Source organism: Crotalus tigris, unplaced genomic scaffold (genome assembly GCF_016545835.1).
Source record: "Crotalus tigris isolate CLP2741 ecotype Arizona unplaced genomic scaffold, ASM1654583v1 scf7180000017939.2460400, whole genome shotgun sequence".
Taxonomy (NCBI): Eukaryota; Metazoa; Chordata; class Lepidosauria; order Squamata; family Viperidae; genus Crotalus; species Crotalus tigris.
Window position 1 is genome coordinate 1,448,593 of NW_024096731.1, and position 21,150 is coordinate 1,469,742.

Consider the following 21,150-nt stretch of genomic DNA (forward strand, 5'->3'; position numbering starts at 1 on the left):
TGTAGAAGTATTGATCTGTTGGCAGCAATGGGGTGGATAATTAGCCAGGAATTAGGGTTTCTATTACAGCCAGGAGGTTGCCCCAGCTGATTTATCACCTGAATAATTTACTGTGATTGAAAGGAAATTAAAATGAACTCCATTCAACAACTGTGCACTTTTATGGGCTTTAGTGAAGACTCAAAATCCAAATTAATAGCCTGGTGCTGTTTAATAGTCTACTGAGAGTAAATATGAAACGCTTTCCTCCACTGCCTGCTTCTCAGCTTCTCTCTTTGTGGATGTAGATGTTGTTTCTCCTTCCAACTCCTCCCCTCTAGGCCCCACTAATATAATTCCAGGCAAACCTAAATTTGTTTTTTCTTGAAGGATATACAAATGTAATAATGAATAAAATGTTCTAAAACCCCCTTTTAAAAAGCATCCCTTTAGAGTTACATTTGCCTTTTTTGCCATTGTTAGTGATCTGTCACCTGAAAGAAAAAGGGATACTTTCTGCATTAGCATTTTCATAGAGTGGGCTGTTTGCATAAGTCACTCTGATGCTTAAAGTTGTTTCCCAAAATAAATGCTTTAATCAGTTCTTCTGTCAAGTAGGGACAAGCCCACTTTTCTGGTGGCAATCAATTCCTGAGTCCTAATGCATAGTAATTTGTCCTTCCTATGTTGCTGGTTTGGTCTCATAAGTTATTTGTAGGTTCATCTCTCACAAATAAAAGCAAATAACATAGGGAATCATCCTAAATACATATATAGTTTATTAAATCTGATTCAACTTTTACATGTCAACATTCTAATTCTGAATGCACAAAATTTAGATTTTAATGTAAAATTCCTGAATGAGAATTTTAATTCAAAATATTAAAATTCCTGTGTTTGTTAACATCTTTTAACTGCTTTGGTTTTTATGGTGTCTATTAACATTCAACAGAATATAAATATCTATCTGGAATCAGTGCCTTCCAGATATAATAAATAAAAGCAAGTGTTCATATGTATAGTAAATGAAGAACAAGCCTGATCATTTACAAATATGAATATATACCCTCCTTTGTGACATTTTTAAATTAAAAACAAACTGTTCTGGTTTACCTCCATCATACATATTTTTTCTTATCCCTCCAATTATGGGTATTTTATTTGTTACTTTTCTTTTAACTTATCAATGGCTCAGTGGTTAAAGACACTGAGCTTGTCAGTTGCTAACCCAAGTTCAAGATCCGAGCATCATGAAATGTGGTGAGCTCCCATTAGTCGTCCCAGTTCCTGCCCAACTAGCAGTCCAAAAGCATGCAAATGAGAGTAGATAAATAGGTACCACTTTGGTGGGAAAGTAACAGCGTTCTGTGTGCCTCAGCGATAATCATCCTGGCCACATGATCACGGAAATATCTTTGGACATTGCTGGCTGCCTTGGCTAGGAAACGGAGATGTGCACTGCCCCCTATACCCAGACAACTGGACCGGGGAAACCTTTATTTTACCTTTTTTAGCTCTGTTCCAAAAATATCCTCTGAAATCCCAAAGAGTATCTGGGAACTGCCTGTTCGATCCAAACCTGTTTCCCATTGAATAGGCCTCAATTGTGGCATTGGTCAGAAAGTAATAAAGTGGGAAGTTCAAAACTATTCAAATGTGCTATATCTCCCCTCCTTCAACCCTAGTTGAAGATAGAATTTCAAAATGACCTAAAAGAAGTTACATGCTCTGGTTCCTGGTTAAAACATTATACAATTTATTTTTGTATATAATAGAAGCTACCAAGTTTAAAACAGAGTTTAAATTTCAATGTAGGCAAATTTGGAGGGGGGGATTGTGTGACAACAGGGGGGATTGTGTGACTTTTGAGCTCTGCACACTCTGCAGATCAGATGCATCTCTATGTAGCTCTTATGTGTGATGTAATGAATGTGTTGCTGTTATCAAAGTAAACAAATTATGATTACGCTTATTCTTCACCTATTTATAAATAAGCCCAGTTTGTATAAAATGCTGAATGCTTCTAGTGGTCTCTTTCCAGAGGAAAGTAATCAAGAAAGTTTTGTGGCCCAGGAACATCTTATCTTTCTGAAAGTTAAAATGTCAACTAGTGAAACCAAAAATCAACACCCAGAAATATTACTGTAAGTAGCTTATGAAGTTTGATATTCCAAAGATGATGGACAGATGTATTTATTATGTATAATGTGTATGTTAATTTAGCTACTGTATTTGTGAACTATGTGCATTCTAACAGCTGATATCCACATCTATGGAATATCTCAGAAGACATCGAGAAATAGTAAAAAGGTAGCCTTCACATGGAAAACCTGTATAAGAGTTGTCCATTCCAGGTCCACTCAGCTCTTCATAACAGAATTTTATCCCTTTGCTCAAATGGCAACTTGAAGTATTATAAATATTCCTTCAACTAATAATAACAATAACGTTACAAAAAAAACGAATGGAAAGCCAAGTATGCATGATCAACCCTTGCTGAGCCTGGATGAACAGTAAAGCAGTGTTTGAATTTACCAATTCTACGGTCCATGATGATCCCCACATCAGTAACTAGCTATCAACAAGCTAATACAAGATGGTGGCATGGGTGGCTCACGGCAGCATTGAATAGGGCAGTCTGAGCAACACCCAATCACAGATAAAGAAGATTCATCACATAATATTCACACAGGAAGGGAAGGAAGGAAGGAAGGAAGGAAGGAAGGAAGGAAGGAAGGAAGGAAGGAAGGAAGGAAGGAAGGAAGGAAGGAAGGAAGGAAGGAAGGAAGGAAGTTCCAGATACAAGCAGCTTTGCTTCAAAATGCACAGAGAGCTACCTAAACACATTGCTAACATATATCTTTCTGTTGCTCTCACACATACATTGCCTCAGGACTTCAAACAACTCTTGTTCCCTTTCTATAACAGAAAGCACCATGACAAAGAACTACACAAAAAATAAGTACAGGAATTTATGTTATGAATTAGAATCGTTACATACTGTATCTATTTCCAACATGTAACAATCAAGCACTCATGATAATTTTTGCCTTGAGGGATGACTGGTGCAAATTGTCTTCTGTATTTTTTTTTCTTCTGTTATTTTTCCTCTTATAGAAATGGGTATTTTTCTTCCAAAGCAAAGAAAATGTTAGCAAAATCCTCCCGAACAGTTTTCATTGACCTTAATTTCACAACAGCCAAATGATGTAAAGTATGATCCTCTCTTTCATTATGCAGTGATCCTTGTGGAGGTTTCTGGCCTCGCTGACTTCCCAAAGTTGTTAAATCCAAAGGGAAGTCCCCTTATCCTTACTATAGATCAAAGGGCATGGATTATTAGAAAGACTGCAGATTAGTGCTTAGATGTGTCTGTAGATAGTAAAGAAAATGATTTTGGTGGAAATACACAGGAATCATTACCTAGGCAAAAAGGCCTGAAGCATTTTTAAAATCCAGAGCAATGGAGAAGTAGTTTATTTATTTTTCGTTTTACAACATCAGGTAGTTTCATTAAAATAATTCTAAAATACATAAACAAAATAGAGAAAATACACAAAAAAATCTACTATCATGTAAATAAAAAGTCAGTCAACATATGAACATTTATCAGGTATGAGGGTACAACAGATTATAATCTATTGCTATTAAATTAAATCATGAAATCCAGCCAAGTTTGATAAAATTGTGGTTCCCACTTCTGAAATCTCATTTCTTTAACTTTCTCTTCAAATCTGGGATGCACAAAAACCTGCCTCTGGAATAACCCAATGGAATTTCTGAGGAACCATTATGTTGCTGTGTCACTTTTTTCTGTGTAATATACTTTTGTCATGAACAACTAGCCTATTTTGTCTTATGAACACCATTTCTGGATTACATAATGGGAATGTGTAGCAAATCATTCTGATATTTCTTCAAGTATGCTGTTTATATATTTATTTAATTCTAATTAAATTTATTCCTACATAAATTTGCCTATATGATAACATACAATAACAAACTGGAATATTAACCAAAATATAAACCTGAGTACTTACTATTAAAATAATATATCTTAATGTAAAAACAGCTATTAGAATCTTGTTCATATTTTGTCAGTATCAGTAGCAAAATAAATTCCACTTAACAGCATATAAAAACATTTTACTCCTTGTAATTTCATACACATTTGAAAATAAGATGTCTTCAGATTAATATCCTTGTGACAATATTTTAATATTTTCTTTAGTTCTATGAAAAGTATGGAACTTATTAAGGAAACAATATTTTTTTCATTTTTGAATCAAAACAGGAATAAGCATTTTAATGATTCCCATAACTAAATTTTATGAAGCTGTCTATTAATTAATATAGACAAAATATAAACCAAACCATTTACATTTGGAGAAGTGTGTGAAATTTTAAAAGAATCTCAAATTTATGAAAAGGAAAGTATTTAAGTAAGACAAACTACAGTTAACAATTCCTTTCCTGGACATTCATTTAATCCTTTAAATTTCAGAATACTATAATTTTGAATAATATCTGTACTTAGTACAAATCTTAGTACAAGTTTAAGGAAGTCTCATTTCATGGAAAAGCAATGTTTGCAAGTAAAATTTAATAAAATGAATGAAAATATTTCCTTGAATGGCTGATGGAGTTCTTAAATACAAATGAGAGCCTTGATCGAAACTGGGAGTTCGTGAGTTCTAGTCCTGCCTTGGGCATGAAGCCAGCTGAATGACCCCAGACCAGTCTCCCTCTCTCAGCCTTAGGAAGCAGGGAATGGCAAAACCACTTTCAAAAAAAACTTGCCAAGAAAACTAGTTTTCCAGACAGTTGCCAAGCATCAACACTCAGGCCTAATAATAATAATCAGTAAATTACAAAAGGCAATTTTACTTAGAACGGCTTACATCCTGCAATGATACCTCTAACATCATCAAAAAACAACATGGGTCTATCCCAGGTCCTTGGGAAGGACTCAATAGGTGGATAAAAATGGCAATTCCATGTAAACATCGGGATGGCAGTGCAACCAATCATAAAACAAACACAACAACAAAGGAGTATGTATATATAGTTCATACAAACTCCAGGAAACTATGAATTCAAGATCTGGCTTAACCAGGAAAACAAGCTAGATGGCTTTGGGCCATTCATTCTCCCTCAGCCCAACCCACCTCATAGGGTTGTTGTTGTGGGGAAAATAGGAGGAGGGAGGAGTATTAGTATGTTTGATTCCTTGACTTCTTTATAAAAATAATAAAAGTGGGATGAAGAAGGAAAAAGAGACATCGCAAGGCAAAGAATTACATGGCCGGTATATTAAAAAAAATAGCGGGCAAAGCAGATAACAAAAATACCAACAATGGCAAACAGCAGGAAAGTTGACTAAAGAGACAGAAGAGATAATTCTGGCTGCCCAAGACCAAGTCTTAAGAATAAATGCATATAAAGCCAGAACTGAGAAAACAGCAACAGACAGCATATGCTGCCGCTATAAAGAAGCTGAAGAAAGTGCTTTGCCTGCAAGCAAGAACTGGTGAGACCACAAAATAGACAGAAATAATAGAAAATAAAGACCCTAACGTGCTCTGAGATCTTAGAATTTAAACAGATAAGCATCTACCATACCCCAACAATTGTTGATAAGAAAGACAAAAAAGTCTAGATTGCAACACTTGGAGGCAGCGGAAGAGAAGAGAAAGAATTAGAGAAAAAATCACAAAATATAGAGAGCAGCAAATAAAACTAGAATGACTGCAGCAAAAGAAAACAAAGATAGTACCAATAGTAATATGTGCCTTGGGTGCAGCCCCAAAACAATTGGGAGCACCATTTGAATACAATCGGCATTGACATCACCATCAATCAATTGCAAAAGGCAGCTTTACTCGGAATAGCATATATCCTCTGACAATACTTTTAATATTATTAATATTAATAATATTATTAAATATTATTTGGGAAGGAATTGATAGGTGGGTAAAAATACCAAATCCAATCAAAACATCAGGCTGACTGTATGACCAATCATAATAATTCAAAAGTAGAAAGTCTACAAAGACTATAAGGTTTGATTATTACTTGAAAAATTGTTGGGCATATTACTAAGCAGTGTGAGAATCTTGCTCCATTTTCAGGTTTCATGGGTATGAAAAAGAATTTCATAAAAGTTCTTATAAGCAGCAACACAAAAGTAGCCACACATGAAAGTGTTTGCAGAAATAATGCTGCTGCTAGAATCTAAAAAGTAACTCTGGCAGAGAATGAGGTTGGCTCAAAAACTAACTTCAAAAGAAGAATTTACAGATAGCTGGTTCCATCTATTATGCATTCTCATTTAAATAATGGCCTGCCATGTCCCCAAATTGGGTTTTGAAAAGACTGTTCTAAACTTCTCATTATTTATGGTTATTGAATAAATAATGCTTCAAGTCCTGCTATCCTGTCTCATCATGGAGGGGGTTGTACCTGGGATGGATGAGTGAAGAATGATGGGAGTTTATACCAAAAGTATATGCACCCAGAAGGTCAACCAAAGCATGAAGGTCAGCCAGCTGCCCAGCTAAAGCAGGCATTTATATTGGACACCAATGATATAGGGAGAAGTGGACAACCACTTTAGAGATAACAGCAAAGGCATGATTTCATACTGTATGGGTAGAGGTTGTAGTAAACATTCTTCAGTTTTATCAAGAAAACCACATGGTTGGAATATAAAGATATTGATGATGTAGTGATGGATGGTGGGCAGCTAAAGTTGAATGGCATTCAACATACTACTAAGAGATTGCTGAGGATTTGTTGGGATACTAATGATGTTTATGAGCCTCCAAGATGTCTAATGGCTGATGATGCCATACAGAAAAAGAAGGTCCACAGTGGCAAAGACAGAATTAAGTGGGAATATGGAACATAAGAAGCATGATCATAAGGAAGCTCAATAGAGTGAAAGATGAAATGAATTGAACACACATTGACTAAAAAAGGAATCAGTAAATGGGAGTTCACTGGAATTGGACACTTTGCTATCCAAGATATGGAAAAAAACAAGAATACTTGGATACAATGTAACCAATGACTGAATAAAATCAATTAGACAATTCTTCAATGTGACAGTTATTCAACTTTATGCTTTAACCATGGATGCAGAAAAAGGGTAAGTTGACAGGTGCTATAATCAAGTTCAACCTAAAATCAACAGAGAGTGCAGCAAGATGTGCTGCTTGTGGTAGTAACTGAAATGTCCAAGCTGGAAATAGTAAGAAAAGAAAATATAGCTGGATTCTATAGCTTAAAAAATGTAAATGACGTAGGAGAATTATCTTATTTTCTGCCATTCCAATGATCTGTTTAACTATTAACACATTCTTCAAACAATCAAAACGATACCTGTGTTACATGGATATCACAAGACAGAGTTCAACAAATATAAATTGACTATATTATTGGTACAAGGAGATGGAAGAGCTCAGCTATAACTGCAAAGATATGGCCAGGAGCTAATTATGAAATCTACACAAACACCCCGTGTGCAAGCGCCAAGCCAAACTATAGTGGAAGAATAAAGCTTCCAATTTTCATTATGCATATGACCACTATTTTCAAGGGGAACATTTTAAATTGCTTTGAAGACTTAAACCTCAGGAAATTCATTGGTGAAATGAAAATGGTGAAATGAAATCAGAGCAGTTGTAAGGATGAATATAAAAAACCTACCAAACACCAAGAAACAGATGAAAACAACCTGGATCAGTCTAGGACAGTGGTTCTCAACCTTTTTAATGCTGCGACCCCCAACCAGTCATAAGTCGAGGACTACTCAACTGGTCGTAAGTCGAGGACTACTCAACTGGTGCAGCACCGTTTGCAGAATGGGACTTTTGGCGGGCTCAGCAGGGCAGAGACAGCTGGACAATTCCTATTGGCTTTTGAAAGCCAATAGAATTAGACTCTATTCAAGAGAGTCTATTCTATTGGCTTTCAAAAGCCAATAGAATAAAAGGGAGTAGCACAGCTAAGGAAAAGGGGGAAAAATGGTGGACTGCGTTGTTTGGCGACCCCCGTGAAATGGTCCTTCGACCCCAAATGGGGTCCCGACCCACAGGTTGAGAACCACTGGTCTAGGACAACTCACCACGGCTGGCTTGCCCTGCCCAGCTTGCCCTGCCCAGCTTGCCCCAGCCGACTTGCCCCAGCTGACTTGACATGGGACTACTTGCCAGAGAACAATACACCACTGGATAACTCAACATGAGATAACTGTACTGTTATCTGCCATTGTTTCTCCAACATTATTTTAATTTTTGTCATTCACATTTCATTTTGCCTCTCTTTTAGCATCCTTTCTTTAATGATTCTATTACCATTTCTTTGATAATATCAGCTCAGACATATTTTATCTGAATTATTTGTTGCAGGATTTAAAACCCACTATTATTCATTCATTCATTCATTCAATTTCTATAGTTGCCCATCTCAATAAAAAAATAACAAAAATTAAAACAATAAAAACTAAATAGAAACATTTATCCAACATTTACCTGGGCAGTAGCCAAATTTTGTGTTGCCGTAATGAAAATAAGACAAAAAATGGCTAAAAAAGTAATTGGTTTAAGAAGTTTTCACTTTTATCCATAATATCACTTTCAGATAGTTATTTTTAATTAGTATATTTCTACAGTATATTTACTCTATTTTATACTTTTTCCATTTTACAATTTATCATTGTTTGACTAGCTGATATATTAATATGGTAATAGAGATGTGAATGTAATATCATTATGTGATTTGTCTTTAATATGTATTCCATATTAATTTGCTTCATTTTGTTACTGCTCTTTTAAATTTGCTGATCATTGATTGAACAAATAAATACTACTGCTACTTATACAAACTAAGACAAGCAATTTCAGAGAATTGTTAGAAGAGAGAACAAGCAATATTACAGCATCTGTAAAGTCAATGAGGATGGAAATATATGCAGAAATACAAGAAAAGTCTTCCAGAACATCTTCAAACTCAGAAAGACGTTCTAGCCTCAAATAAGTATGCTGAAGAATGACAATGAACAGATAATTAATTCAAAGATCAGGAGGAAAATATTGAAAATTCTGTACAATAGAGATATCTATATGCAAGTTACCTTAAAAGATAATCCCTGTTTGCAAGAACCTCAAATATTATCATTCATTCTACAATTTTCATCTAATATTTTAGGATGAAAAGGGGAAAAGACAGTTGAATGGGAACAGCACAACAAATGATTGACAGGAGGAGGTATAGAGAAATCTGCATCACAGATGCCAGTGAACATTAAAGGATGCTTAATTATGTTTAGGATCATGCTCTCAAGTTCAGTGCAAGAGCAAGAAAAAACAGTGGTATATATGAAGGGTTGATGTGCCAAGCCCCAATCCTTAGGTAAGGTCACCAAGCTGTATTTTTAAATCTGTCAGATGAAGAAAAATTGAAATACACAAAAAGAAGTCATTTTTACTGAATTTATTTCAATTTAAGTTGAACAAATTTAGTTTTTGTTCTCCTAATTTATTTCAGAATATGCAGCAATCTGGACCAAACAAAATCCCAACTGGTCCCTTATCCCAAACAGGGTTGAACACTCTGACTTAAAGGTATTGTTGTCCTGGTTAATTTAATACATATGTGAAACACAAATCAACATTGGATTGCATAGAGTTTTTTTAAAAAAAAGTCCTGCTAACTCACATACTCCCCTTCATATTCTGCAGTAGGAGTCCTTTACTCTAATTTAATTTATTTTTACCGTGCATTTTGTTGGTGCTTTAATTTTTCGTGAACTAATGGGAATTCTTGCGTCCTCACTCTCCTCCTGCATTTGCATTTCTACAGTATCACTATGTATACACTTGAAAGAATGAATTTCAGATTCCCAATATCCCAATTATGAATTCATGAATAGTAAAAAAAACAACTGAACATGATAATACTGAAGGTGATAATACTTGTTTTCAAATATGGTTCTCCAATTATAAAAAGTATTCAGTTAAAACTTACGTTGGAGACAGTATTGCAAGTGACAAATATGAAATAATTGATGCCAAAAACTAAGCTTTAAATATTACCTGCTCTGGTTTGATGGGCTCAGTTGTCGTAAAGATGTCAGAATAATGCTGTCTTTCAAAAACTCGATCCAATACTTCTAATTGTTGCTGAGTGAAGAGATCTCCCCGCATTTGTTTCCGAAGGAAGTCTCGACCCGGAAGTGAATGGCCATTTGGTATAGGAGATTCCTGAATACCTTTCCAAAAGGGGGGAAAATGCAGAGACAGATAAATATTACTACAGCAAGTAAAGCATATTTTTCATTTGAAATTAAAAGAGTGACATATTATCATATAAATACAGGTTACCACAACATACTTGCTTTATGGATGTATGTGTGTCTGTATTTTTGTCGGTGTGAGTTTGTAAGTTTTATATTTATGTGTTTATATTCATAAGACTGATCCCTGAAGAGTTATGGAGAAATGGTGTAAGAGATCATACAGCTGCTGAGTAACTGATGCAGAAAATATTTAATTAAACATAATGGTAGTTAAAAGTCAATAAAAAAATCACAAAATATCTCTTCTTGTAAATTATACTGAAATATCAAGTTGTTTATATGTAGTCTTATAAAAGAATACAGGCCTCTTTAAATTCAACACAAAGCTCTTGTTGAATAGTAACTTCAATTTCCTCTGGGACAGTTATAAAAAAATGGGCAATAGCAAATACTTTTTTTCTGCTAGGTAGCCATCTGCATTCCAAAAGTAATAAAGAATTGCTGCTTCACTTTAAGAAAATATCTCTAAAGAGTGGAAGGCAAACTGGTATATCTTTAGCTCCAAAAATTTGTATCTGGCCAGTGACCTGAAAAAAAATGAGTGGACTTTTAAAAAGAGAGACAAGATAGATTTGCTTAAATCTAAGGTGGAATAAACACATCAAATTCATCTTTTTAAGTATTTGCATTAGAGTAAGGATTTTCTAATTTCTATGAAAAAGTAATGTTTGGTTCAAGTGTCGATTAAGAGATGAAAATAAACAATGCTGATGAGTTTTCCACTCACTCTTATATAGTATACAGTATATTATTAGTAGGTCTTTGGTTATTCAGGTTTTCTCCCGCGTAAAATTGGAAGTGTCTTGGCGACATTTCGACGAAGTCCCATTCGTCATCTTCAGGCTGGTGTTTTCAGCTTCATGCTTCTAGGAGCAATGTGTGATCATAGCTGTTTCTTTCTTTTAACTGCCAGTGGGAGAAGGAAGAAACAGCTACGATCACACATTGCTCCTAGAAGCACGAAGCCAAAAACACCAGCCTGAAGATGACGAATGGGACTTTGTCGAAACGTCGCCAAGACACTTCCAATTTTACGCGGGAGAAAACCCAAATAACCAAAGACCTACATACAAACACCCGCGAAAACCTCAGAAAATATATATTGTTAGTATATCAACAAAAATGGTGCAAGATCTCAGGGGCTAAGCATATCAGGAGAGATTGAGAAATTGAATGTGTACAGCCTGGATGATAGAAGGAAAATAGGGGGCATGACTGAAACCTTTAAATATATTAAGGGTGTGAATAAGGCTCTAGGAGGCAATATTTTCAATATTAAGCAAAAATCACGAATATGGCGGCATAACCTCAGAATGACAGGAGGTAAGTTCAAAAGTAATGTTAGAAAGTATTATTTCAGAGAAAGACTAGTGGAAGCTCAGAACCAACTTCTAGCAGAGGTAGAGGGTCAATCAGTAGTAACTGATGATTACTGATGATTATTGATGATTAAACATGTTTGGGATAAACATATGTCCATCATCCAACAATTTTTAAAAAAAAATCAAATAAAAAAATCAAAGGGCAGACTCCATGGGCCACCAGGTCTTTTTCTGCCATCAGTTTTCTATGTTTCTATGTATGCAAATCCTGAAGTTCAAAATACTTGTCTTTTCCATCAAAGGAAAAATATTTCAGAAAGCTAAGATTGTGCATTCTTAATAAGACAATAAAATGGTTGGGATATGACCCAGTTAAAGTGCTGGGGGGAAAGTTGTTCAACCGCTGTTTGAAGGGCAACTCAGAGAGGGAACAGATCAACAGGAGAGGCTGGCAGGGCAGATCATAAGGAACAAATCATTTTGGAAGTAAGAAAAAATGTTGAGACAGAAAACGGGGAAAAATGGAACTGAAGTCACTGCATCAGGAAACCAGAGGGAAGCAAAGCAAAATGGTTGGAGACAATTGAAAGCGGTGATAGATTCCACTCTAAGAAGCTAGACCAAAGTGTCAAAAAGGCAACACAGAAGGATTTCTGCTGTAGCAGTTATGGGAGAGGAAAATGTGATTCACAACAGCAATACTATGAAGAAGTCATCTACTCTACAAAGAATCTTGTTTGGGTCCAGCCTTCATTCAGAAGCAAATACATGGAACATATATAGTATATTTGTATATGGACTTTGTAAAGGAGTTGGCAAATTTCCAGCTACATTCAATACATTTTCATATAATAGTGAAAAGCATTTAGCTACCATTAATATTTTTAAGTCCAAACTACATATATATATATATATATATATATATATATATATATATATATATATATATATATATATATATATACCATGATTACAATTCCTAACTTTTCCAAATTATGTAAGGCCTCACAGAACAAGTACTGGGCTCAGTCAAGCATAGCTTAAAATATTAAAAATCTGGAAGGCACTGCATGCTAGAAAAGACCAAGTGTCTTTTTCAGCAGAGCATGTAAATGCTTGTATTAGATTTTTAGGTTAAATCAATATTATTTTGCAATTGGATTTTAAAGTTATGCATTTACATAATTCTGATGAATGGAAAGAAAAATTCAGTTTCAGCTTTACTGAAATTAAACATTTCCCATTATTTTCTTGGGACATGCCTACTAGTTGTTTACAAGTGACAGAAAATGCTATTATTAATATGCACTACAATCAAATGTCTTTATAAACTTTAAACTCATGTTGAAAAAAACTGCCAGGTCCAGAATGTTACCTGAACAAAAAATATTCAGTTCTACTACTAAGGCAAATTAGTCTGACCACGTTGTTTAGATATAGACTTGTAAACTGTAAATTAGTTTTATTTTTTTTCAAATGGGGGAGGAAGAGGAGGAGGAGGAGAATAGTCCAATACTGATATTTTCTGTGCATTGCAGCAATCTGCAAAAATCATAACAACTTCTAAGAACATGTGTGCTCTAAAGATCAGTCAAACAATAACTGCCCCATTGTCCCATTGGATGTCCTAAAGACATGGGCAAAGTTATAAAAAATAACCATGAGCAACAACGTAACCCTGACCTGGCTTGGTGCAACACGTGGAAACAAATTGAGTTTCACTAACTAGTTCCAAACTTTAGTGTTTCCTTGAGTTACTGTACATAGTTGAGCTTTTGGGGAAGAAGGGGGAAAGGACACTTTAAAAAGGACAATACAATTCACAGCACATTGTACATTATTGTTCATTTATTCATGCACCTCGCTTTCCTTGGCCCACAACTCCTAAGAGAAAGACCTGACAGAGCAAGCATTAGTAGTTGGAGTTGAATCAGTGCATGTCTCTGTGCTTGGTTCACATGAAATCTTAAAACTGCATTAAACAAAACACATTTGCTACATGCTGTGCCTAGACAATGTATGGGTCTGGCTCATTCAACTTGCTCAAATATGGATGAATTTGCACAAAAAGCTGAACTACATGTTGCAGAATACAAACTTTCTTATATCAACTCCTGAAAACCACCAGGAACATCAGTAAATTGTCAAAGAAATCAAATTCCAATATTGCATGATCACTTCCTCCCAAGGTTCCTATGGCTTCAACACCTTCTATTATTTCATCTCTGTTAGTGAGAATTAGGTCCCAAATGGGTAATCCCCTAGTTCCCTTCTCTACTTTTTGGGAGACAAAGTTGTCTGCTAGGTTTGTCAGGAATCTGTTTGATCTTCCATTTGGTGCAGAGTTTGTCTCCCAGTTGATGTCAGGATAATTAAAGTCCCCCATTACTATTGTGATGTGCTTTCTACATACCTTAGTTAGCTGACTAGCAAAAAGTTAATCTATTTCCGGTGTTTGGTCAGTAAATTGTCAAAGAAATAAAATTCCAGGTGTCAGTCTTGCAAGGAAGACCATACAAGAAGCACACCCAGATTAACTAATCCTACTTGTAAAGTTACATTAACAGAATCTTGAAAAGACTGAAAGTATTTCTCTTCTCTCTTTTTAGTCTCTGGCAAACTAGAGAGGATACGTTCTGAAACTTTTCCTCCACCTGTGGACTAAGTTGCCTTTTATCAGACCATTGCCTAAGCTGCAGATCTTCCTCCTGTCTCCCAAGGTCATCCCCACATATCACTACATCAGAACTGGAAAAAAGGCTATTTGTCATTCCAAGTTGTGAAAGGGCAAAGACCCCAAATCAGAGCAAATGGCATGTTGTCCTGCCCAAGAGCTTCCAAATAAGTTCTGATCGACTACGACACCTCAAGGAAGAGGCTGCCATCATGGAAAGTAAGGTTCTGAAAAGTATATAATTATGATTTAATTTTTATTGTATGTAATAATGTTTTATTGTGGCTCTGGGTGCATTTGGAGTGCATCTTCTAGCCAGGTTTCTCTGGCTTACGATAAAAGAAGATCACTTCCAGAGTATAGCACAGATGACATTTCTATAAACAACAATTCTTGTGTAATGGAAAGTATCTTCAAAAATGATGAAAGAACGAGTTCCATCTTGGATTACAATGAGGGTCAAGCCAGGAAAAATGGTAACCAGCCTGTAATCAAAACTCTTGTATATGTGCGTTTCAAATGAAAAATAGTTGATTAGCCAATGTGTGGAGAGGCAATTATTGGAAGGATTTTTTTACAGGTTTTATTAATTTTTTTAAAATTACAATCTTTAGAGCTTAGTAAACAACATGTTGTCTGGGTTCACATATTTAACATTAAGTTCTTCAATATAAATCTATTCAGTACTGCACAATCCAGTATTTTTTCCTTGATCTTCCTTTCTTCCCCATATTTTTCCCTTTTCCCCTCATTAAACAATTGCAATTCTTAGTACTACTGATGTATATAAAATTAGATATAGACATCTTCATCATATTTTACTAATATTATAGAAATAACAATAATATCAATTCATAAGTCAATATTTGTTTTTTCTTGAGGCATCATTCCTAGAAATCCTCTAGTCTAGTATCACCAGTCTCAGTAAGAGTGGAACAAAATTTCCTAGTTTTCTGGTCTTTATATATAGCCTTTATGATCCAGTCCTAATAGCAATATTTTATAGTAATCTTTTGTCTCAAGTATCCTGAAAATTATCAGTCAGGCAAGGTTGTAATCCACAATGTTCCCAGTGTTCAAAATGTTCAACCTCCCTGCAGCCAGACATACTCAAAAGTCAAATTTTTCTTTCTCTCCCACTGGCTCTTGAGATTAAAAGTCCAAGCTCAGTAGGTATTTATAGTCCATGATTAGGTCAGGATGATAAATATGCCAAAATATTTTCCTTTATTGCCAGCTGTTCTCCCATAAACTGAAAGTCACCAAGCAGCCAAGGAGCTAATTATAGTGCTGTACTCAAATCCACCACTAGATGTCATTCAAAATCCATCTTAAAACAAAGGGTTGGTTTCTTATATTTCTTATATTTCACCTCAATAGTTTTCTTTTCCAAAGAGAAAATCTTTACAATTATCTCAGTTCGCAGATTTATCAAAACTGTAGGTTTGTATTACTTTCACTTCAGTATTGTGTATTTCTATTCCCCATAAAAATTTTAAAATGTCGCTTCTGTTCACATCCGGAGGTTTTAAGCTTCTTGGGAGCCTTTCCCAGGAAATTCAGTTGTAAAATAGTAAAGGATCAATATTCTCACCCAGTCCAAACATGCTGTTTACGATGTACTAATTAAGGCTTTTGTTCTTCGGTTGTCTGCAGCTAATGGCAGAGGTGTGTCCCCTGCCAGTTTAGAGGGCTTTCTTTGGATTGAACAGAGAGACCACCATCTCTCCATGATCGACAAGGCACCCCTCCTTCTTTATCGCCTCTTGAGGGTGACTTTAGACCTTTTTCAGGGCCCTCAGTAAGGCAAAATCGGGCGCGGAAGTCAGAGTTCTGCCTTCCTGCATCCCATCTCGCCACGATGCAAAACTGGAAGTCCTATTGGAAGGATTTATATATAAAACTAAATTACATACATCGCTGGCACAATCATGATCCATCTGGGGAATACTCTATGGTTGGTTTAAACTTTCTAAGTAACTGTTCGGTATTCATTGTTACTCATACAGTATTATTTTGTCTAGTTGCATTATGTATCTTTAAATAGTTTATCTACTGCAGAAACAAATCAGAGATATTTTGCTTTGACTATAACCCAGAGTCACCTTATATGAGAAGGGCTACTATATAAATTTGATAAATAAAATAAAATAATCTGTACATAAATCCACCAAGCTGTTGGGCATCTTGTTTATTTTTTTTTCTACATGCACATTTTGTTATCTTACTTTTTCTAAAAGCAAGTACTTTCTTAATGCTATTCCTTATGAAAATAGTTTTAAGAGATCATACATAATATAAAGGTATTATGTCATGCATAATATAAAGGTATTACTTTTGATGGAGTAAAAAAAAATAAAATGATAAAATTACTTCCCAATAACTTTAATACCTGTTATACGTTAATTAGGGGTGGGCAATATGTGCACTCTCCAGTCATCTGCTTTAATCAACCTCCTTGCATCAAAAAACTGTCATCTGGTCATTAAGTTGAACTCTGCAACCTCTCCACTCAGCAGCTTGGAATTTTTGCAAAAAGCTTCATTAACAGAATAACAGAGATCTTGGAGGTCTTCTAATCCAAGTAGGAGATCCTATACCATTTCAGACAAATGGTTGACCAATCTCTTCTCAAAAACCTTCAGTGATGGAGCACGCACAACTTCTGGAGGCAAGCTGTTCCACCAATTAATTATTCCAAAAGTCAGGAAATTTCTCTTTATTTCCAGGCTGGTTTTCTCTTTGATTAGTTTCCACCCATTGCTTCTTGTTTTGCCTTAAGGTTCTTTAAAGCAAATATTTCCTTCAAACTTTCATGCATATAATTTTCACCTGGATATGATAATGACTGTTGCATTTGCTAATAATCTGAAGCATTTTGTGTTCTCTCAGAACTGATTTTGTTTATAATAAACACTTAATTTGTCAGATTTTGAATTTCCATTGGCAATTGATTTTAATGTTTCCAGAAATGTGAGATGATTATCATTACCATCAAACATTTTTTAATATACAGACCATCTGCAATAATTAAAAATACCTCTAGTGGTTTAAATTATATGAGTATGTTCCAGGAAGTGGTAAGGGAATTTCTCATTTAGTCCTTTCAACCCATGGAAAAATTGTTCCTTTGGATTCACATCGCTAGTATTATCTTTAGAAGTGGAGTTAAATCCTTTCAGATGCAGTCCAAGTAATGCAGAGAGATAAGCATAGATTATGAATATGCAGTATCATAACTGGGTGTTTTTAACAGCTAGTGGCATAGTCTCTATGAAAGCCATATTTATAGAGCATAAAAAAGTGAAATCTAGCCATTTATTTTATTTCTGAAATTTGAGGATGCCTTATTTTTCAGTTTCTTTTTCAGGCACAGATCTAGTAGCATCTAAGCGGATACAGTAAAGCATCTAATTATTCATTAGTTTGAAAAGCTAGCAATGTTCTGTCTGTGCATAACTATTAGCCATAGGGGTTACAAGTGATTGGATATTGTTTCTATGGGAGTTCTAGACTTCCATGCCCATAGCATTTTAATACCTGAATAGATCCACTAATGGTAAAATCAGCCCAAATCAAGGTTTGATTCATTGAAATTGGATTAAAAAAGCTTGTTGTCTGGTAGAGAATTCACTGTAGAAAGAATGATTCAATCAATCAAATGGACTAATTCTAACAGAGTCATTTTCAGAGAGAGCATATGCAACTGTATAATAGCTAAACTAGTATGCAGCTATGTATTGGTATAAACCTAGTCCTTAAGGATATACCCAATATTTATAACATGCTGTGACATATGAACTCACCAACTGGTTTTAACACAATATGTGAACAGCCTATGATTGAGGTTTATTTTTAACTGAGCTTGTGCTCCAACTTTGAGAGACTAGAACCATTTTCTCATTTTATAGCCTAAATCTTTATCTACAAAGTAGAAATCTAGAAACCTGGAAAAGGAGTCTCTCAAATGTTCTAAAAGAATCAGGGCAGCCCCATGGATCTACCTCCAAAGCCTCCACAAATTAATTAGATATTGTGTCCAGGTCCCCAGTACAAATAATAAACTTCCTTTTCCAGTCTATAGTTTCTTGAATAAAAATCCAGGAGATCTGGAGGACATTGGATTCAGGAAAGCTGTCCTATTCACCAGTGACTTCTATGCATGTAAACCTTGTGCCAGATTTGAATCAATGCATGGGAGGTCAATGAGGCCGAGCACTATGGACTGGCACTAACAACTCTCAATTTGCCTTATCTTCTATCAAAATAGAAGTTCCATAGCTACCTGAATTTGTTGGCTCTCAATGAGCATTTTAAGTATTATAGAACAAGCATTCTATAAATGAGAGTGATCCTGTGAACAGAAAACCAATTATAAGAAATCAAAAACCCCTTATAAGTACTACCTATTTCCGAATTATTATTATGTAATATGAACAAATGCAAATTGTTAGAATAAAAAAACTATGTAAGTATTTTATATGCGATATAAAGCACTTGTAATAAAATTCAGTATGTAGTTAGAAATTAAGAACCAATAGAACAGAATACTATCTAAATGGCCTCAATTCATAAAAATTGCAATTTTTCATGCTTCCAACTCATATTGTCTGCATTTGTTATTTTGTCTGATTTACTGGCTTAGGAAAATTTTTCCATCTTATTAAGGCAAGCTAGTTAGGAAAGCATTAAATTATACATTTTAAAATATTGAACTATGCATGCAAGTACAATATTATCAGGATGCAGAAATTGCTATTTTTTTTTCTTCTATCATTCTGTCTGTAATTTAAGGCTAGGAGGGTGAGTAGATACTTCATTAAATTATTACTTGGCAAGCTTTGTAACTTTACCACCCAGAAAATCTGTCTTTATTTGACAAGTAATGTGTTCATTTTTGTCTTTAAATACCAGACATGTGATTTCAAAATCATAAAATGTAGAAAAGTTCTCTGTATATATATATTGTAGTATCCTAAATGTTATTATTCTAAAGAATAATGTCTAAATATTCTAAAGAATAATATCACTAAAAGAGAGGGGGGGAAACCTTTATGTTTTGCAGTTCATCACTCCACAAATATTTTCAAGAGATATCACTATATTTCTCCAAGAGGGTATGAGGTTTCGCTGCAGATCAAAGGCAATAGAAGACGAAGGGGGGTTGGGGAGGGCAAGGGAGGAAAGAAAAGAAAAGATAAATCATCAGAGATCCAAAAATACTTTTCATTTGGAGAAGATACCAGACCATTTTGATGGCACTGATAGAGTCTCAGCTCTGTCTCCATTACACACTGAAGACAGGCAGAGTCCGGAGCTGACAACACTAGATAATACTCTCTATAAGATGGTCACCAATATATATATATATGATCTTCAACCTCTATTGATTGACCAATTTCACAAGCAAAGACTGGTGAAATGAAGCTGAAATGAACATCATGCTTTAACTCATTGAACCTATCAGGCCTGAGTTAATCTCACTGTCCACTGTCTCTGATAGAATTCAATTGATCAATCATGTTTCGGTGATGGTACCATTTCACTGGCTTATTGCTTCTTCATTTCAAAGCTTGACCTGTTAGATATGCTTGGACCATTGCTAGTCTCAAATACACAGAGATCAGAATCACAACCAGTCTATTGTCTCATGTCTAAGTTTATAAGACTCTGAGGATTTCATCCCATGCATGCTGGTGATATGCAGCCGCAATGACATATTATCTTTCTTAGTCCATAAATTCTGCGTTTTGCTTTAATGCTCCATAACATTCCATTCACCAAAGCTATCAGGAAAATAATTGTACATTGGCATTTAAGTTTTAATCATTTGTATACTAAGATACTGTATGTGCTTTCTTTTTATATTTGATAAAATTTAAGTTTTTACAAATTTATTTTACATCAAGTCTGTTATATATTCCAGAAAAGCTGAACACAGTAAAGGAAGTATGATGTAATTATTCTGATGACACCAATATAACTCAGTTCTCTATCCATTACTAAAAGCATACATGTGTATGTGTATGTATTTTTGTATATGTATATAGACATCTTTTTTCTGTATCTCATGACGGTATAAATCCCAACAGATTTTGAAATTTTAATTTCAAAAATCTGCAAAATATATATTCATGGATTATGTAATTGTTATGTACACCACAAACTATTATTAAAAAGGTAAGTTCGTTGCATATTTCCTTTTTTTTCATTTATTGTTATAGTAACATACCAAAATAATTTCTATAACTTCACATGTTTTTAATTTGAACCATGTCAGGATCAGCTCTAGATAAATTCTATTAACAGTGCTGACTTTGGGGTAACTGAGTCAATTACAGTTCGCTCTAATTTGCATTTGTTTCAATTTAAACTGTAGTTTCCCGAAAGCTCTTGCTGGCAGTCCAGGAATTCAGCTTCACCTTGACTTTCAGTTCCTAATAATTCAAATCAGTCATTATACCACAGCTGCAATTAGGCTTTATTCTCCAGCTCAGAGAGGCTCAGTGTGGAGGCCTTAAAATTTATCTTCTCAATTCCTCAACCCCATCCTCAGATATGGCCCCCACAGCAATATGCAAAGATGGACAAAACTATTGGTGTAAGGATTCACATACTAAATTGCTGACATACAGTTACCTTACCTCACAGAGACTTTTTTCATATAAGAATGACCTGGTGCCACAGGGATCAAGTAAACAGAATTGCTTTTGTTTTCATCATTCAAATGTACCTCCCTCTCATTTCTCTTCATAATAAAATCTTACCGTTTTTGACAAACTACCAACAGATGTATACAAACATGTGTGCACAAA

At 34.9% G+C, this 21,150-nt stretch overlaps 1 protein-coding gene across 4 annotated transcripts in view; it reads right to left on the reverse strand.

The window, feature by feature from the left end:
- Positions 1 to 21,150, reverse strand: part of PAX5 (paired box 5) — a 254,936-nt gene that overhangs the window by 152,271 nt on the left and 81,515 nt on the right. For all 4 annotated transcript variants that reach the window (XM_039344814.1, XM_039344812.1, XM_039344815.1 and 1 more), the window contains exon 6: positions 10,077 to 10,252. In XM_039344814.1, the coding sequence (XP_039200748.1) occupies positions 10,077 to 10,252 (176 nt within the window). The remainder of the gene's footprint in view (positions 1 to 10,076; positions 10,253 to 21,150) is intronic.